Source organism: Acanthochromis polyacanthus, chromosome 13 (assembly GCF_021347895.1).
Source record: "Acanthochromis polyacanthus isolate Apoly-LR-REF ecotype Palm Island chromosome 13, KAUST_Apoly_ChrSc, whole genome shotgun sequence".
Lineage (NCBI taxonomy): Eukaryota > Metazoa > Chordata > Actinopteri > Pomacentridae > Acanthochromis > Acanthochromis polyacanthus.
In genome coordinates, this window is record NC_067125.1 from 25,968,170 (window position 1) to 25,984,396 (window position 16,227).

Below are 16,227 nucleotides of genomic sequence, written 5' to 3' on the forward strand. Positions count from 1 at the left end.
ACAAGAAAATATTCACATTTTACAAGATGGAACCAACAAATTCTTGGCACTTGAGTTAAAAAAAAAAAAAAACAATTACTCAAAATTCTGGGTGATTAATCTGTTAAGTTAACCAATGTGTATGATTTATGGAAATGTATCAGCACAAATTTAATTGGTATTCACCAGTGGCGGCTGGTGGTGAAATTTGTTGGGTGGGCTAACAAATGCATAATACCGATTAAATGGTTAACACAGCTGCAAAAGCAACATCACCCATGATACACACAGTTACTTCAATTACAGGTACACTATACTTTTTTAGTGCTCTACATCAACACTCACTCTCACTCACTCACTCTCTCACTCACACACCACTACAAAACGTGTTCCAACTGCAACGACTGCCCACAGATAGCCTGCTGCAACTGTCTTATTACAACTGTTTGGCAACATGTAGTGCAAAACACGCCTTCAGTACAACAGATGACCTCAGGAAAAACAAGGTGTCACAGTCCTTTAACAGGTCAACATGGGCCTACCTTATTTGAAAAGAAGCTCACATCGACGGCCGATGTGATCCCAGTCTCTTAACTTCAAGCTTTTCCTCCAAAGACATTGAGGAAAATGGACATGAAAGCAAATAATCCACCTCGTTCATGCTAACGCCCGCCATAGCTTAACCTTTTCTCGCTGTGTCAAAGGCCTGTGGGCTGACTGAAGTTAGCCCAAATGATCAGTAAATCACGGGGGCGGGACATGACACCTGTCAATCACTTACAAGAACGAAATGAATGAACGCGGACTGTATCTGCTGGGGCTGTAAAAAATAAGCCCATTTAGAGATATTCTATGTTTTTCTTTTGACTGATTGATGCTGTTGCTACCTTTGTTTTCACCTAAACTTAAAACAATCTGTTGTAAGTTATTTGAAAAATAATTTTCTCATCCTTTTTGTGTTGGCCCGTGAGGGCTTAGCCCTGTTAGCCCATTTATACCAGCCGTCCCTGGTATTCACAATGAATCAGTCATCTATAACTACAAAACATTGAGAGCAGGTTTTCTTCCGTTGAGGCTGCCATGTTGCATTGTCCAGAACAAACCGACCAAATGCTGCTTTTATATTAAAGGAGCAACCAGCGGAAATCCACCACACTGTTCCTTTAATGGTCCAACTTTACTTGCAGTCTTAACTGTTTAAGTTAGCTAAGATGGCAGATTGACTCTTCCATCAATTCATGTTCATACAATGCCAAAAAATGTTATATGAAGGTTCCATTTCTTTGTGGTGACTTAAGCATGCATTCTTTTAGGATTTACTACAGATACAGTATGTTGTGTACGATGATGCATGACTCTTTGAAGCAGAGTTCTTACCTTGGTGTGTGCAATGAGCAAACAGTTGGAGTGCTCATGCTCGCAGGCAATCTCATACTGAGGCAACATGTCAGCCAGCTGCTGGACGAAGGCGACCACTTCCTGGTGCCAGGGAACGTTTGCCATGGTCAGACTGCTGGCAGAGCTCTCCCCACAGTACGTCACACCCTGGACACACCGAAGTACACAATCAGAAACCGAAGACAGACAATATACTGAGCCATGGAAAAGAGCAACCATGAAAGAAATAGGCAAAAAAAAAAAGTCCCACTACATACACAACAAAAGGGTCTCCACACAAATGTTTGACCTGCTGGATTTTTGGCAGATATAACAATACTAACATTCTTGACATAATTAGTTTTGAACCCATGGATGGGATTATTGCAAAAGTGACAAATTTTTTCACACACAGGATATTTTACAAACAGGCTGTTTTTTGCAGCTTAACTTTTATTATGTGCAACTATGGCTGCAGCAAATTTATTAGTACATTTACGACACTATACTTAATTGGGAATTGATAGCTTCCAACTTTTAGTCCAGGTCACGAGTATTTAAACTGTTACACACTTCATTCTCCAAGCTGTGTTGCAGCACATTCATTCTGCAATGAAATATTGAATACAACATAAAAGTCTCAGCTTTAATTTCAGCAGGTTTATGTTAATATTGGAAGCCCGGTGTAGGAGAATGGAACTTCTAACAGCAAGTGCATGAGTTTTTTTTGTGGTTAGTTCATGCAAAAAAGTGACTGATTGATAGCTGAGAGTTGGCAGAGTTATCTGTAAATTTAATATAAAAAGAAGCGACTATGCAAGTGAATGAGATGGTAATGAGGTTCCAAAAAAAAAAAATCTCTACATGTAAAAGATTGTTGCTTTTTCACAATAACATTCTTTAAAAAGCAGGTGTACACAGAAAAACAAAGAAACAGAAACAATCTTGTAGACTTAGGAGCCACATGTTAGAGATTAGCAAAAAAAAAAACATTTGCAAGATGAATAACATCTTATCGAAGACTGTAAAACATTTCAGCAACTCTATCCAGGATAAAGGCGTTCATGTATCAAGAACAGACTTTGTGACGCTAATCTCAGAAGATTTACCAAAAAAAAAACAAGCGTCTGGTAAGCCTGAAAAACAGAAGGTAACAGGTACAGTTTTTTTTTAACAAAGCTGTGGGAACTAGTGACACAAAAATCATCCTTGATCAAAGAAAGCAAAGAGGAAAGTGTGGAGGAAAAAAAGATAAGTTCAAGACCCAAAGCACAGTCTTCGGTTATGGCCTGTATGGCTGCCAAGGGAAGTGGCAAACTCACGTCCATTTATGATTTCACTGCCGAACAAAGCAAGAGGATGAATGAAGAGGTTTGCCGAAGGATTTTGTGTTCACAGATTAAGACAAATGCATCTAAACTTACCGGACAACATTTCATCATTCAGCTGGACAATCAATAAAATAAAAAGGTAAAAGAGCTTGTCAAGGTGATGAAGTGGAATATCCTTGATTTCAAGAGTTAATATTCTGATCCTAATTTGACTGAGCTGCTTTTTACTTAGTAAAGACCAGACTAAAGTCAGAAGCTGCAGTTTCCAGATAAACTATTAAATATAGGGATTTTGTTTTGATTCTTGTGCTGCTGTGTGTTTAAAGGTTGGTAATCCCCACACAGTTCTTTCATCATCAGTGTAAAGCTTCACTCAAAGAAATGCAAAACCGTAGTAGCCATTTTTTTTTTACTTTAAGTTGAATGTAAAGAATCACAAAGTCTAAAAGAAAAAAAAAAGTGAAATTGTCCAAACACTTCCAGTCTACACTATCAGTATTAATAAACAGCAACTGTGACAATTTTAAAAGCATTTAAATGTATTAGCAATCAAATATGCGTTTTTTTGTATTCAGATATAGGATAAATGTACAACTCGACACTTGGATCACACGTCTGTTCCTAAGCTATGATTTAAAGTCAGAAAATGTGTTGCTGATAGCATTTAAGTTCACTAAAATCACTCATTTCACTAAGTTGGGATATGGAATTTTAATTCCAAGACCAAAAGAAAGAAACCAAGACCAAGAAATCCTCCAAGTGGCCTCTATCAAATAGGCTGCAGATTTGAATTTTATACAAAATTGAGCCACCAAAAGAAAACTGGACCTCCGTTTCCTTCCCTAAGCTGCATGAGGACAAATAATGAACAACTGGTCAATGACATTTCATTCAGTGAGCCTCAATGTCTAATTTATTCACACCTTCGGCTTTCTCCATCTAGCTAATGTTACTAATTCTGATAATGTATGATTGATAAAGAGCCTTGATAGACACTAACAACTGTTGTTTATTAGTAAGCTTGGGGGCTGGCATCTAATTTCCCCACTTGGTCTTTGAGAGAAATGGAATTGAAAAAGCATCTGGCCCCGGTCACAAAAATCAATCAAAACAGAAGGCTGAAGGCTGAGTGTTTTCTGATCAATAGCGGCAAATCTGTGCTGTGGTTAGAAGTGATGAGGTGGGAGAGGCACTGAGAGGGGAACAACAGCCCCCCGTGGCCGAGACAAACTATTGACGAGGTCAGCTGAAAGCAGAAATAAATGAGGGAGCTATGAGGTGAATACGACTTTGATGTCCTTTGAGTACGACCTGAGAGAATCTGCCGCAGTCTCCAAACTGAAGACCTGCATCAGCAATTACATTTATCATTAGTTGTGTTTTTATAGCTGGGAATGAACATAGACTCAAGGGTATTTGGATTTAAGTTCCAGTTCTTAAATAATCGTTCTGGTCAAGCTGTTGTATAGCTCACAGACCATTGTATTTCAATGTCAAGCTGTCGCCATGGACCAAGGCATTAAAACCGGATTGACCTTTGTGTTAATAACTTGCTTTCACTGGCTGAGCTCTGGAATTACACACCAAAATATTGTAGAGGTCACAGATTAAACAGAATTAGAATATGGAGGAGTTGTGTGGGTTTAATTTGTAAGCATTTGGGTGAGCATCAACACAGAATCAGCTTCTTCAAAACCTGGTGAAGCATTAAGAAACAGGGGAGATATTAGGATTGTTTGCTATTGTAATTAATAAAATGTGAGCTGACAGTTACACAGTGGATTTTTGACTAACAGTACAGTAGGAAAGCAGAAAGGGTATTTACAGAAACATTACAGCAATGGCTCATTTCCAAGATATTGTTTTTCACTTCAGAGTTGCAAGTTTCTCCCTACAAATATTCAACGCTACTGAGAACTCTTACACTCATGAAATGTATGAAACCAAATCAACAACAGGAAAAGAAATCCTTCTTGCTTTTTCATTTTGAAGAACTACCCTTAAGTAGCTGTGTGTGTGTGTGTGTGTGTGTGTGTGTGTGTGTGTTTGCTCATGCGTGTATAATGCTTTCTGCTGTGTTGAATTATACTATACGTTCTTTCGACTTCGCATGGCTGCCCTGCATAACAGTAATGTGGTGTATGCTTGTTGACAAGACAGCATTGCATATGTTTTCCAACTGTGGTGCCAAAGTCATATGCAAGGATTCTTATAGACTGCACCTGGTCCCTTTGGTGTAAACATAAAGAAATTAAAAATCTGTCAAAATTGGACGTTTCTTTCCATGTTTATGTCTTCATACACACAACTGTGTATACATATTACTCTAAGCCTATAAATGTTTCACCTCAGCCCAAACATGGATCTAAACCTCATTCTAACCTTAATCCTAAAACCAGGTTTTAACTATCCAACAGTCCTTTGTAGGTGCTCGCCAAAATACTCCCAGAACTGTGATGGACCTCACAAAGATAGACACACACAATTTCACCCTCTCCCACACACAATTACACACCGACCACCTCCAATGAAGCCAAGGCAGCAGCTGTGCTACCATAATTCTCTGATCTGCTGGCCAGGAACAGTGTCTGATCCTCACCCAGGTATCTCATAGAGGAAAAACAAGAGCAGCCACTCGTGTCTGTGGTTATGGGTCTGTCTGTAAGTCTAAGATGGACAATGTTTATGAGCATGTTAAAAAGGGCATTCAAGCACACAGACATTTCACCTTTGTCGCTCAGGTAGACTCTCTAAAACAGCTAACAAAAGATCCTGTACTGTAAAAATAAACATACCTGCTTAAGCCCACTGACCCAGCCAGGCTGTGCTAATCTCAATCCATAAGCACTTCAAATACCACATCATTTTCCTGTGATAACTAACTACTTTAAAACCTGAATACTTCCAATGCTAACGATTTACTTTCAGCTTCTGTGCAAACCAATAAAGCCAATGAAAGAGAGAATTACCTAAAGATCTATGTCGCATTTGCTACAAACACTTGAATAACTTAACAGAAATAGTGTTGTATGTCAAGTGCACAACCTAAATTTCAACTAGACAGAACTGTGCAAGTTGCCAAGAGCAGACTGAAAAATGAAAGCAGTGTGCAGGAAGTCCCTGAACACATTTATTTCATAGTGTTCAATTATTTAAAAATGTAATTTGAATTTAATAGGTTCAATGAATTTCCACGCATTTTTATTCCACGTTTAGTGCTGCTAATTTACAAAAGAAATCATCAGTTTAAAACTCAGTGCTTCACTCTTCAGCTGCCACTGCATATCTCTCAAGTACCTGAATGTATGTTTTTATTATTGTTGTCTTTTATGTTCCATATTGTTCATTAAGAGGCAATGGAAAGCCCCCCAGGGCTTCCTCAATTGCTGTTGTGACTTGGCCAAATAATCTCTATGACTCTGCCTACTGAAGATTCACTATTTCACAAGAGCCACATATCAACATTGTACCCACATCTGATAGCTGTGGCCAGAGGCTGAAATCCAGTGATGGGAAATTACACGAATGAAAGAAAGTGGTTTGTCGAAGGAAACTGAGAGCTCACTCCTCCTTTTAGGTTATTTACTAGCTTTCCACAGTGGCAGACAACACAATAGGCAGTATAACAACCGGATCTCTTTCTGCTATTGGCCGGCCAATTTCAGGAGCACCAGTCACATTCATTCTAGCCCATCGACTCTGGAGCCATAGGGGATCTCTGACTCCAGTTGTGTACTGCAGCCATTCCTACAGTAATTTAACCACATATGTCTTGTTGGGCTGCTTGTGAATTCGCTGCACAAAGAAAAACCAACACAAACAGAAAGTGAACTGTTGGGCTTGAGTCTGGAGAGAGAGAAAAAGGGGGCGGCTGGGGGCATGGCGGGGCAGGAATGCTGGGCAAAATTGATGAGAGACCTTGGCGTTATCAGCCTTGCCTGGAGGCCCGTTGAATAAAGATCAACTATCTAGGCTTCAGTATAAATCACAAGCAATGGCCCAGGCAGGAGGAGGGAGCAAGAGGAAGAGATGGGAAAAGATCTCCGAGATATATGGAGGGAACGAATGTACTGTATCAACTGAGGAAGCGATGATTGTGTGGGAGGGATGGGGCAAAAGAATGAGAGCCCTTTGCCTGTTCAAATAATCTATGTCTTATGCCTTTAATGGAAATCATAAATGTTGATCGCCAAGGCCCGGTTCACTGTGCGCAACACAGACCTGTGTGAGTTTCACCAAATTTATCTCTGTACATTTATGCCTTTCCGTGCCTCTCTCTTTCAGTAATCCATTTCCTCCCTGGGCAAAGCGAGGGAGCAGTGGCAGGTAAGTGGTATTGATGCAGGACGGAGGTGATCAATGACACATTGGACAACAATTGGACAGTAGATGGTAAATTGCATGGGTAGAATGTGTTGCACCACAAAGGATGATGAACTAATAATTAATGGGTCAATAACAAAGGTCTTGCTGCTGGCGATGGTGGACACGCACATATCTATGCAGTACATCATGTGTAGCTCATCTTAATGAAACACACGCCCAACAATTTTTATACACATACAGATGGGAGACAGATTAAAGAAAAAAAATGGATTAAATGAAGAGTAAAACACTATAAATGCAGACACTGTCTCATAGGTGAGAAATAGAGCTGAACAATGAATGAATCCCGAATTAAATTCGCAATTTGAAACAATGCAATTAGCAAATCACAAATTAGGATATAATTCATGCAGTGTCTGATGAAGTGTTTAAACAGTTTGGGCACAGTTTCACAAATTCTTGCCTTCCTCCTTGTGTGACAATCACACTTATGATTCTGTCCCATGTGGTAATGCTCCATCTCATGTTTTATGTCTACTGCACAGAGAACATCGAACCGAAGCAAAATTCATATTGCAAAACAAATCAAATGTCTGTCAGAAAAATTGCAATTACAAAATACCACCAGATTGTCCAGTATAATAAGTCATCATGGTTTTTTGACACCGTGCGCGATGAGCACAGGGTGGATACAACTAAGAACTTAAGGACACTATGCGTGACAGTGCCTTGTTAATCACAAGATACCCATGCCCTATAGCAGACCCTGATGTATTGTTTATTTTACTCTAAATAAGACCACCATTTGTTAAATGAACATCGTGCTGTATAAAAGGAGACTTGAGTCTAGTGATTGAGACCACAAATTCATTAAAGAAATGTTTACTGTGCAAACAAATCAAAGTAGACGTACAATAAATTTCTCATAGACTTCTATACAATCAGACATCTTTGTGTAACCAGTGGAGTCTGCCCCTGCTGGCCATGAGAGAGAATGAATATTTAAGGCACTTCATATGGAATTTATGGACCCAACACCAGACCATGACACTTAATGCTCGTTTTCCTTTAATATGTCATGCACTTGGTTTTACAGAAACAACAAAAACTCAACTGCGGGGAAAAAAATGGTTCTGATACACTAATGTGATGATTACGATATTTTTAAATGCTTTTAAAACCTAATTAAAATCCAATTTTCCCACTTTTACATTAAATACTGCACTGTTTTTAATCTCTTGCTTATAAGTCACAAAGTCATCTATCTCTAGTGGTTACACACTAAAGACGTACTACAGATCCAGAGCTAAATACCTCGAATAATCTAAGTTTAAATTCTTAATTAGCTGAGATTTTCTTTTTATTAGAACTGTACCTCAGTTATATGCTTAGTGTATTGTTTAAGGTGTTTGTTTTCCTGGCACTAGAGTATACTGTCTATGAATCTAAAATAAATAAAGATCAGCAGTATTGTAACTACGACAACTATTCTGGAGGACTACAGTGCTAACACCTTGGTCCCACATCACTCAGTAGCGATGGCTAATTTGAAAACTGCTGATATGAGAGAGCAACCACCTCTAGCTTACTGTCACCCATCCATCCTGGGATGCACTAATTACAAGGCTCATGATGTTGCAGTCGATAACTTGCCCAAAACTCTGCAGCCAGAAAGGTTTATCTGTTAAATAATAAATTGTTTATAGGAGGGAAGGAAGAGGGGAAGTGGGTGGCAGAAAGATAAGCAGATAATTAATGGACAAAAGACAAGACAGAGATTAGACAGCGAGAGAGAGTTCACAGCGACAGACACCCTTTACCTGTGCCAGAGAGACAGATAAAACAATGAATTGTTAGGATTCAGGTGAGGGGGGATTTTACTTTGATCTTCGTTGTTCTGAAGGTCAGGCTTTGGATAAATGAAACAATTTTTACACAGGAATAGAAATGATCAAGACAGAGAAATAAATGATTACCTTCTGTTGACCTGGATATTGAACAAATGTGGGTCTCCAATATGAAAATGAAGCACAACAGAGACTGTGTGTATGTGAGGGTCCATCTATAGCGTGCCTGAATATAGTAAAACTTCCATTAAAATTCCTCAGGGTTAAAGGTTATGTTTGTTGGTAACATTCAGAGAGAACTGAGTGTGTCTTTTATTGGCTGCACTATTCATCCCTTCCAGAACACGAGGAAAAACGTCAAGAATTGATCTTTTGCTTTTATTATTTTCTTCTTTTTCTGTACGATAAAAGAACGCAGTGCACAGTGTACAAAATGTGAGCCACTTCCTGTGTAAAGCCTGTGTGCAGTCACAATGCCACATCTGATGAGTAACTCTGACTACCTGACCACTCCAGTGCTCCCTGCTGTCTTGTTAGTGTTGTGCTCTCTGACATAACGAAAGGCCATGTAGTGGTGGATCAATACGCACTCCTATGAGAAATCTTCAAATAAAAATGGTAATCTCAGTGGACAGCTTGGATTGAAAAGTGAGTGTTTTTCACCCATTAGCAGCCCATCATCAACTCAATCATGACATACTTGTTTGAAGCAAGTTGCTGATCACCTAAGTACCAATAAAACACAGCATGCAAATCAAATTTAGCCTAATGTAGAGGAAAGAGAGTGAACAGATAGAGATGGGGATCCTGTAATTGTCACACAGCTGGCTGAATTTTTGCACAGATGGCAAAAAATTGCTTTGATATTTACGGTGCATGAAAAAAAATGAGTGCAAGAGCAGATTACAGCACAAAAGAAATGAAAGGACAGAGGGAAACTAGCATCTGGCAAGCTTCTACAACTATGTTTGACCACTACTTTTGACAGAATTTCTTCAAATTTGCTGGCTTTCTGGCATAGACTTGTTTCTTCAGCATAGTCCAAGGGTTCTCAAAGTTAAGAGAATTTTAATTCTAGCCTGCTTTAGTCTTTTTTTTTAACCATTTTTTAATATGGGTTTAGGTCATTGCCTTGCTGGAACACAAGAATCACATCGGCACATATCGGCTCATCTCCTCGTGTGATCACATAAACAAATACACATATGTCTAAAACATATACACATATGCCTATGTGATCACCCCCTCCTCCCCCCAGACGAAAATATTCAGAGCTCGTCTCTTCCCTGCGCCTTCGGCCCACTTCGGCTCATCCCGCTGTGTTCTTCGGCTCATTTCAGCTCCTCCATTCGTGTTTGTAAACACCACCCGAATGGCCGGGTGGCTGCCGACTCTGACGTCACGCTTCACTTCTTGCATAAACACAAGACAAGATGCTGAAGACCTCCGCTGTTTGGGAATTCTTCAGTTTAACTGGAGACAAAGCGAGAAACCCAAACTATCCTCACCTCAGCCTCCATCTTCACTGGCACACAGCACAGAGTCCAGACGCAGCGGTGGCAAAGCCGAGCGAGGCGTAAAGCGCTGCCTGAAGAACAAACCAGCATCTGATAAGACTGCTACGGACTCTGTCGGGGTGAAAACCGGAACCAGAGACGCCTCAGCCGCCGCCACCAGCAAACCTGTTAACGTCACGAGAGGTGAGCAGCAGCCTCAGGAACCCAGTGCCAAGCGTCCCATCGTACGGCCGCCCAAGACCACAAAGGCCTCGCCTCACCTCACCTCACCCCACCCCACCCACGTTGGACGTTACAGGGCGGAACGAATATTCGGATATTCGTCTTTAATAGGGCCCGAATATTCGGAGGCCAGAAACCACTATTCGGGCCAGCCCTAAAAAAAACTGTGATTGCGTGAAAACCATAAAAGATATCAAAACACAGATTTAGAGGAATACCATGTCAAGACTTGAGACACATTTAAACCTTGAATTAAATTTCTACTCAAGTGTACTGGAGCTACAGGGCTCCAAAGATGACTGGGTTTTGGCAGCTGTCTGACTGACTCCCCATTCATTTCAATTCGTAACTGGATGTACTTCAGGGCTATTTTCAAGCTCTGTAAACCTGCTGTCTGCACAATCCTCTGTATTTCTGAACCTACATCCTACCTGATTTGTATGGTCCACATGCTTGTATACAGTGATAACTCAGCAAACCTGGCTGCATCCTGCTGTTCCCAAGCAAGAAAGTAAAAGATTGCAGTTTAAAAAGTGGTTTAGACACCTTGAGCAGCAGAAGTTACATGCTAAAGTAGACAAGTGTTCTTCGCAACACCAAAGTCGTCCTCTTTTATGGTAATGAATCGGCAGATTTAACAAGCCCGAAATTAATGTCTTGAACCAACTTGTGTCACCTCGCCAGTTTTCTAAATGAGTCCAACACCTTTGCAATTTGTGAGCTTTGTCCACTCCTCCCAACCGTAAGATCACAAAAACACTAAGCCTACATCTGGTGAGTCTGACTGAATAACAACAAACTTGTCAGTGCTAATTATTTTAAAAAGTTGTTTTACCTGCTTGTTGGCCAATCACTTATAGCAGTGTAATCTAGATAAAGACCACTTTGGCCAGTCACAGAACTGGACCTTGAAAAGCTCACTTACAGCTGCTTTATGTCACCAGTGTCTGTGCCAGAACCCAACAGATTTGTCTGCCCAATCTGAGACCTAAATCACAACACACACACAAAAAAAGCCATTAACATTTGAAAAGCCATTTCGCTAGCTGGGCAACAGAAAAAAGGCAACGAGGCAAACGGTGATTCTCTGCTCTCAAAAGATGATGATGGTAGGAGGAGTTTGAGCTTGTTAGTTTTGATATGGTATCATGCTGCCAAGCAAGCAACACTCTTGAAAAACACAAACCTCTTCATCAGGGGGAAAATGAAAGACACCTTCTCTCATACCCAACAACCACACACACATTCCTGCTGCCTATTGGACTTTCACACAGCTTTGTCTGGTTTCCTCCACATGTTTCGACCATCCGACCCCTCATTACAGCACTGGCTCCCTCATCTCATTATTTTGAGTAAAAGCTTTGCATACTGCTGCAGTTTTCTCCCAAAGTTGACAGTTTAAAAGTCTTGTTGTAGTCAACATCATATAATTGTCAGCTGAATGAATGTGGCTGTCAGTCACTGCACTGTAATGTATCATAGCAGTGCATGTTTTTGGTCTGTGTTGGCCACACTTTTGTTATGGTATCAGTCAATTGAGGAAAGTTTTTCCATTTTTCCCTATAAACCCAGACTGCGCAATTTCACGTTGTTTTACTTTTCACATTCTAGGCAATATTTAGAAATGTGCCACCACCTGAAGCTGCATTATAAATACATCTATACTGGTCACACATGCAAGATGTTGTAATGGAAGTAAGTACAAAAGTGAAAAGGTAGAAACACATTAATTATTTTTCAACGAACATCTAAAAAAAATCTGCTACAAAACCTACTTTGTTCTTGTTGCATGTCTAAATGTTCAGCAAAGCTTATTCTACAGTTATCGAAAAATTAGTTTTAAATAAATTAGAAATGGTGAAACACCTGTTGATGCTTTTTAATTTTTTATTATTGTGAATTGCGAGTTCGTGTGAGCATTGCTGGCTTGAGGCGAGTATGTTTTGTCTTTACTCGTGTGCCTTTCTGTTTACAGTGTCACAATGTTGGCCAACTGATAATATCCAAATCGTGGTGCTGTGCCTACCATGAAGAGCTAAATCAATAGGCTGCTCCAGGCAACAAACTATTACTGACGGTCACAGACAGTTTTGAATGCTCCTGCACATTTTCAACAAAAATGTGCTGGCTGGTTCATAAATAATTCTGCGCCATCAGCAACGTGATGCCACATCAGAGGAACACAACATGAAAAGGTAGAGGACATAAACAAGTGCTGCTGGGTCCTGCTCAACATCTCGTTCTGTCTCCGTTTCCCTTAGAAATGATGGCCCTTTACTTCAATGCAGACTATGCACCGAGAGCAAAACAGACACTTTTTGACTGTTTATGCAAAAGTAATACAAGTTCTGTACCAGCTTCTCCTCAGAAATGCTATGTAGTGTTACAGAACTCCTCATCAGGCAGGAGGAGGTTTAAGCCAAGTCAGAGTCTGGAGCTTTCCTACTTTTAAAGATTAAATTATATAGTTCAATGTAATTTAATAAATAAATATGACCGAATATTTTAATTAGGATCTCTTGAATTAGTGTATTTGAGATAAGCGCATGGAGTGAGTGGGACATACAGCGAAATAAAATGAGTCTTGCATCGCCAGACCTGTTGCGACAGTGCTGTGTCAGCGCTGGAGGACTGAAAAAAAAAAAAAAGATCTCGCTTGTTTGAATTTCTTTAAACCAATCTGAATTGTCTTCGACGGCGCAAACCCCAGGATACAGTGGAACATTTTTGGTGGAACATGATTAGAAAATTAAACAATTCCCTTAATCCAAGAGACAAATACGTAAGATCTACTCTGTTAGCTAGTAAATTCACTAAAAGAATGAAGCAAGCCTGGGGGCGGCATGGCGCAGTGGGTAAAGCTGTCTTGCAACCGGAGGGTTGCCAGTTCGATCCTTGGCCCATGTCGAGGTGTCCCTGAGCAAGACACCGAACCCCTAATTGGTCCTGGTGGGTCGTGGTTAGTGCCTTGCATGGCAGCTTCCGCCATAGGATTCAGTGTGAGTGAATGGGTGAATGTGATGTATCATGTAAAGCGCTTTGGGTATCTTTCAGGTATAGTAAAGCGCTATATAAATATTTACCATTTACAACCTAAGCCCTTGCCATTTTCAGCAGCAAAATGAGTTTTGAAAATGGCAACATGGAGACCGCAGAAGGGAAGGTTAATGCCATGTGATAAAGGCTGCCAATGGCATGGCATACTCCCTGTGTACATGCAAACTAAATAAAAATATGCTCTGGTGGATAAACTAACTAATGGCAACACTTATTTACCTCAAACATATCCAGAGTTTCTGAGCAGTTTGTTTTTTGCCACTTAAGAGTATTGGTCAACAAGCTAAACTGCTATAAGCTCAAACTAGAAAATAGACAACACACACACATTTACAGATTTTGCACAAGTAAACAGTTTGTATGAAAATATCTGGCCTTTACAGTCACTAAATTTGAACTCATGTCAACTGGTTAAATAATGCTCCCCAACACACTCATTAAAACACTAAATAAAATATGCCTCTTGTTCCATCTTGATGTCGTTTGTTCATTCGATTTGTCGCTGATCTGTATCTGAGGTCTAAACCCAGTGTTGGCTGATAACATCAGCTGCATCTCTGCATTACTTACTGCCCTCTCTTACCCACTGTTACCGTGCCCTTGAGTAAGGCACTTAACCCCCAAACACTCTGGTCCGCTGTTGGCTGACAGATAAGATTGTGTTTGTACTGGGCAGTTCCCAGGTGTGATTCAGTGTAAATGTGTGCAGGTTGCTGCTGAAAAAGAAAGACCATTCTGCTCAGGAAACCTAGCCCGTATAAATGAAGGTTAAAGAAGGTAATAGCTGCAATAGCCGGGAGCAGTGGGATCCCAGTGGAGACTGTCCAGGGGTGGAACTGTTGTGAAGTAGCACAGGAATGAAATGTGCTGTGGATTATGAATGAGAGGACGTGGGGAGGTATTCCCATGTGTGGCTCTGTGGCAGGAGGAGGGACTTCATGAATACTAACTTGTGGGAAGCCTCTCACCTTTTCTTTTGTATTTAGACCAAGACACTGACGATAAGGGGTGCATGTAATGGAACACACAAGTGAAGCATGAGGTGTGTCTTAATACGTGTATTAATGCGTAAAAGGATAAGAGCTGAAAAAGGAGCAGATCACCGGGTTCAGGCCAATTAGTCTACATCCCTGCAGTGAAATTAAAAAAAGAATACAACTTTGGTCGACTTCAAAAGTGAGGGCTTTCTCTCAATTCTACATCTGAGGAAGAGACAAGTAATTGTGCTGGCTAGATTTTAATTTGGCACAATTAAAAAGGAGAATAAAGTCCAACAGACAGGAAATTCCTGACGGTACTGGTTTTTAGGTACGTTATCAAAACGACGATTGAAAGTTACAGGTCGATGTCCCTATGAGTATTTTAATTTATGCTCAAAGACAACATCAATTTAAAAAAAAGGGGAGATGTGTACTATACAAATAATAAAAACAGCACCTTAAAACAGGGTAAAAATCTCTAGATCAACAGATATAGCAGCTATAGAGAAACTTGCCATAATTTCAAAACCATGTTGGACCTACCACGTACAAATTCATAATTTTAATAGACTGATTAGAGCACTGACAAGAAAAATAAGAACAATAAAACTATAATGCAGCAGCCACATGAGACAAAGCAGCAAACTTTTCCCAGATATGAAGCCACTACAATATACAGGTTCCAAAATCCGATATTTGTATTTTTGGACAATTTACTTCATATAAGACGAACTATCAAACAAGCTGAAAAATACATGTGTGATGAAAATAAAACTTAAAACAACACGAGATCGGAGCATAAGGAATTTCAATACTGATTATGTGTCTTAAAATTTAACTATCAAATAAATAGTCAGGGCAAATCTTGGGGTTCGTAGAGATAAACACAAAGCAGAACAGTTACACAAGGATTACACACTGTCAAACACTCTCACTATCATTTAAACTAATTTAAGAAGTCGTTTTGGTTGTGGCTTACTGAGAGAAAGGTTTTGTTATGAAGGGTCAACTGTAAATGTGTTCTATTTTTCACTTGAGTGCCCTTTGACTTCCTATTTTCATGCTGCTTGCTTGCAGAACTGTCATCTCCTGCCCTTAAACCTTTTCACATTGTAGAGAGAAAACAAATTATAAAGCTCTAATTCAGGTACAGCCCAGACACTGTGCTCTGAAAATCTGGCAGTGAGGTAACACTGTACTATTGGAGGAATTAAAGGTGCGACAGGCCAATATAATTATGAAAAACTATTCCAGTCACTGGAGGAGGAGGTTTTAAACTCAACTGTAAGAGGATTCTATCGGATTTTGTGTTCTTAACTTGCTGAAAAGATCCTAATTCAGTCCATCTTTCTGATTATGCCACTATTACTACTACTACAGGCAAAACGTAGTTACTCCAAAAAAAACAATATTTCTGCACAGTACTCTACACATAACTGGCACAGCTTTAAGGATTTCACTTGCACAATATTGTATATATGGACAGAACCTCGAGTTATATAAATACTTCAGGGTGTGTGGCATAAAGGCAGAGTTGGCAATACTTTGGAACAACTGCAGACATCACAGACATGTCATTCTGAGCAGTGAG

General features: G+C 39.9%; 1 protein-coding gene across 1 annotated transcript in view; it reads right to left on the reverse strand.

The window, feature by feature from the left end:
• tyw1 (tRNA-yW synthesizing protein 1 homolog (S. cerevisiae)) overlaps positions 1–16,227 on the reverse strand; it is a 68,143-nt gene that overhangs the window by 14,318 nt on the left and 37,598 nt on the right. The window contains 1 exon segment of the mRNA XM_022204164.2: positions 1,357–1,524. Within this exon segment, the coding sequence (XP_022059856.2) occupies positions 1,357–1,524 (168 nt within the window).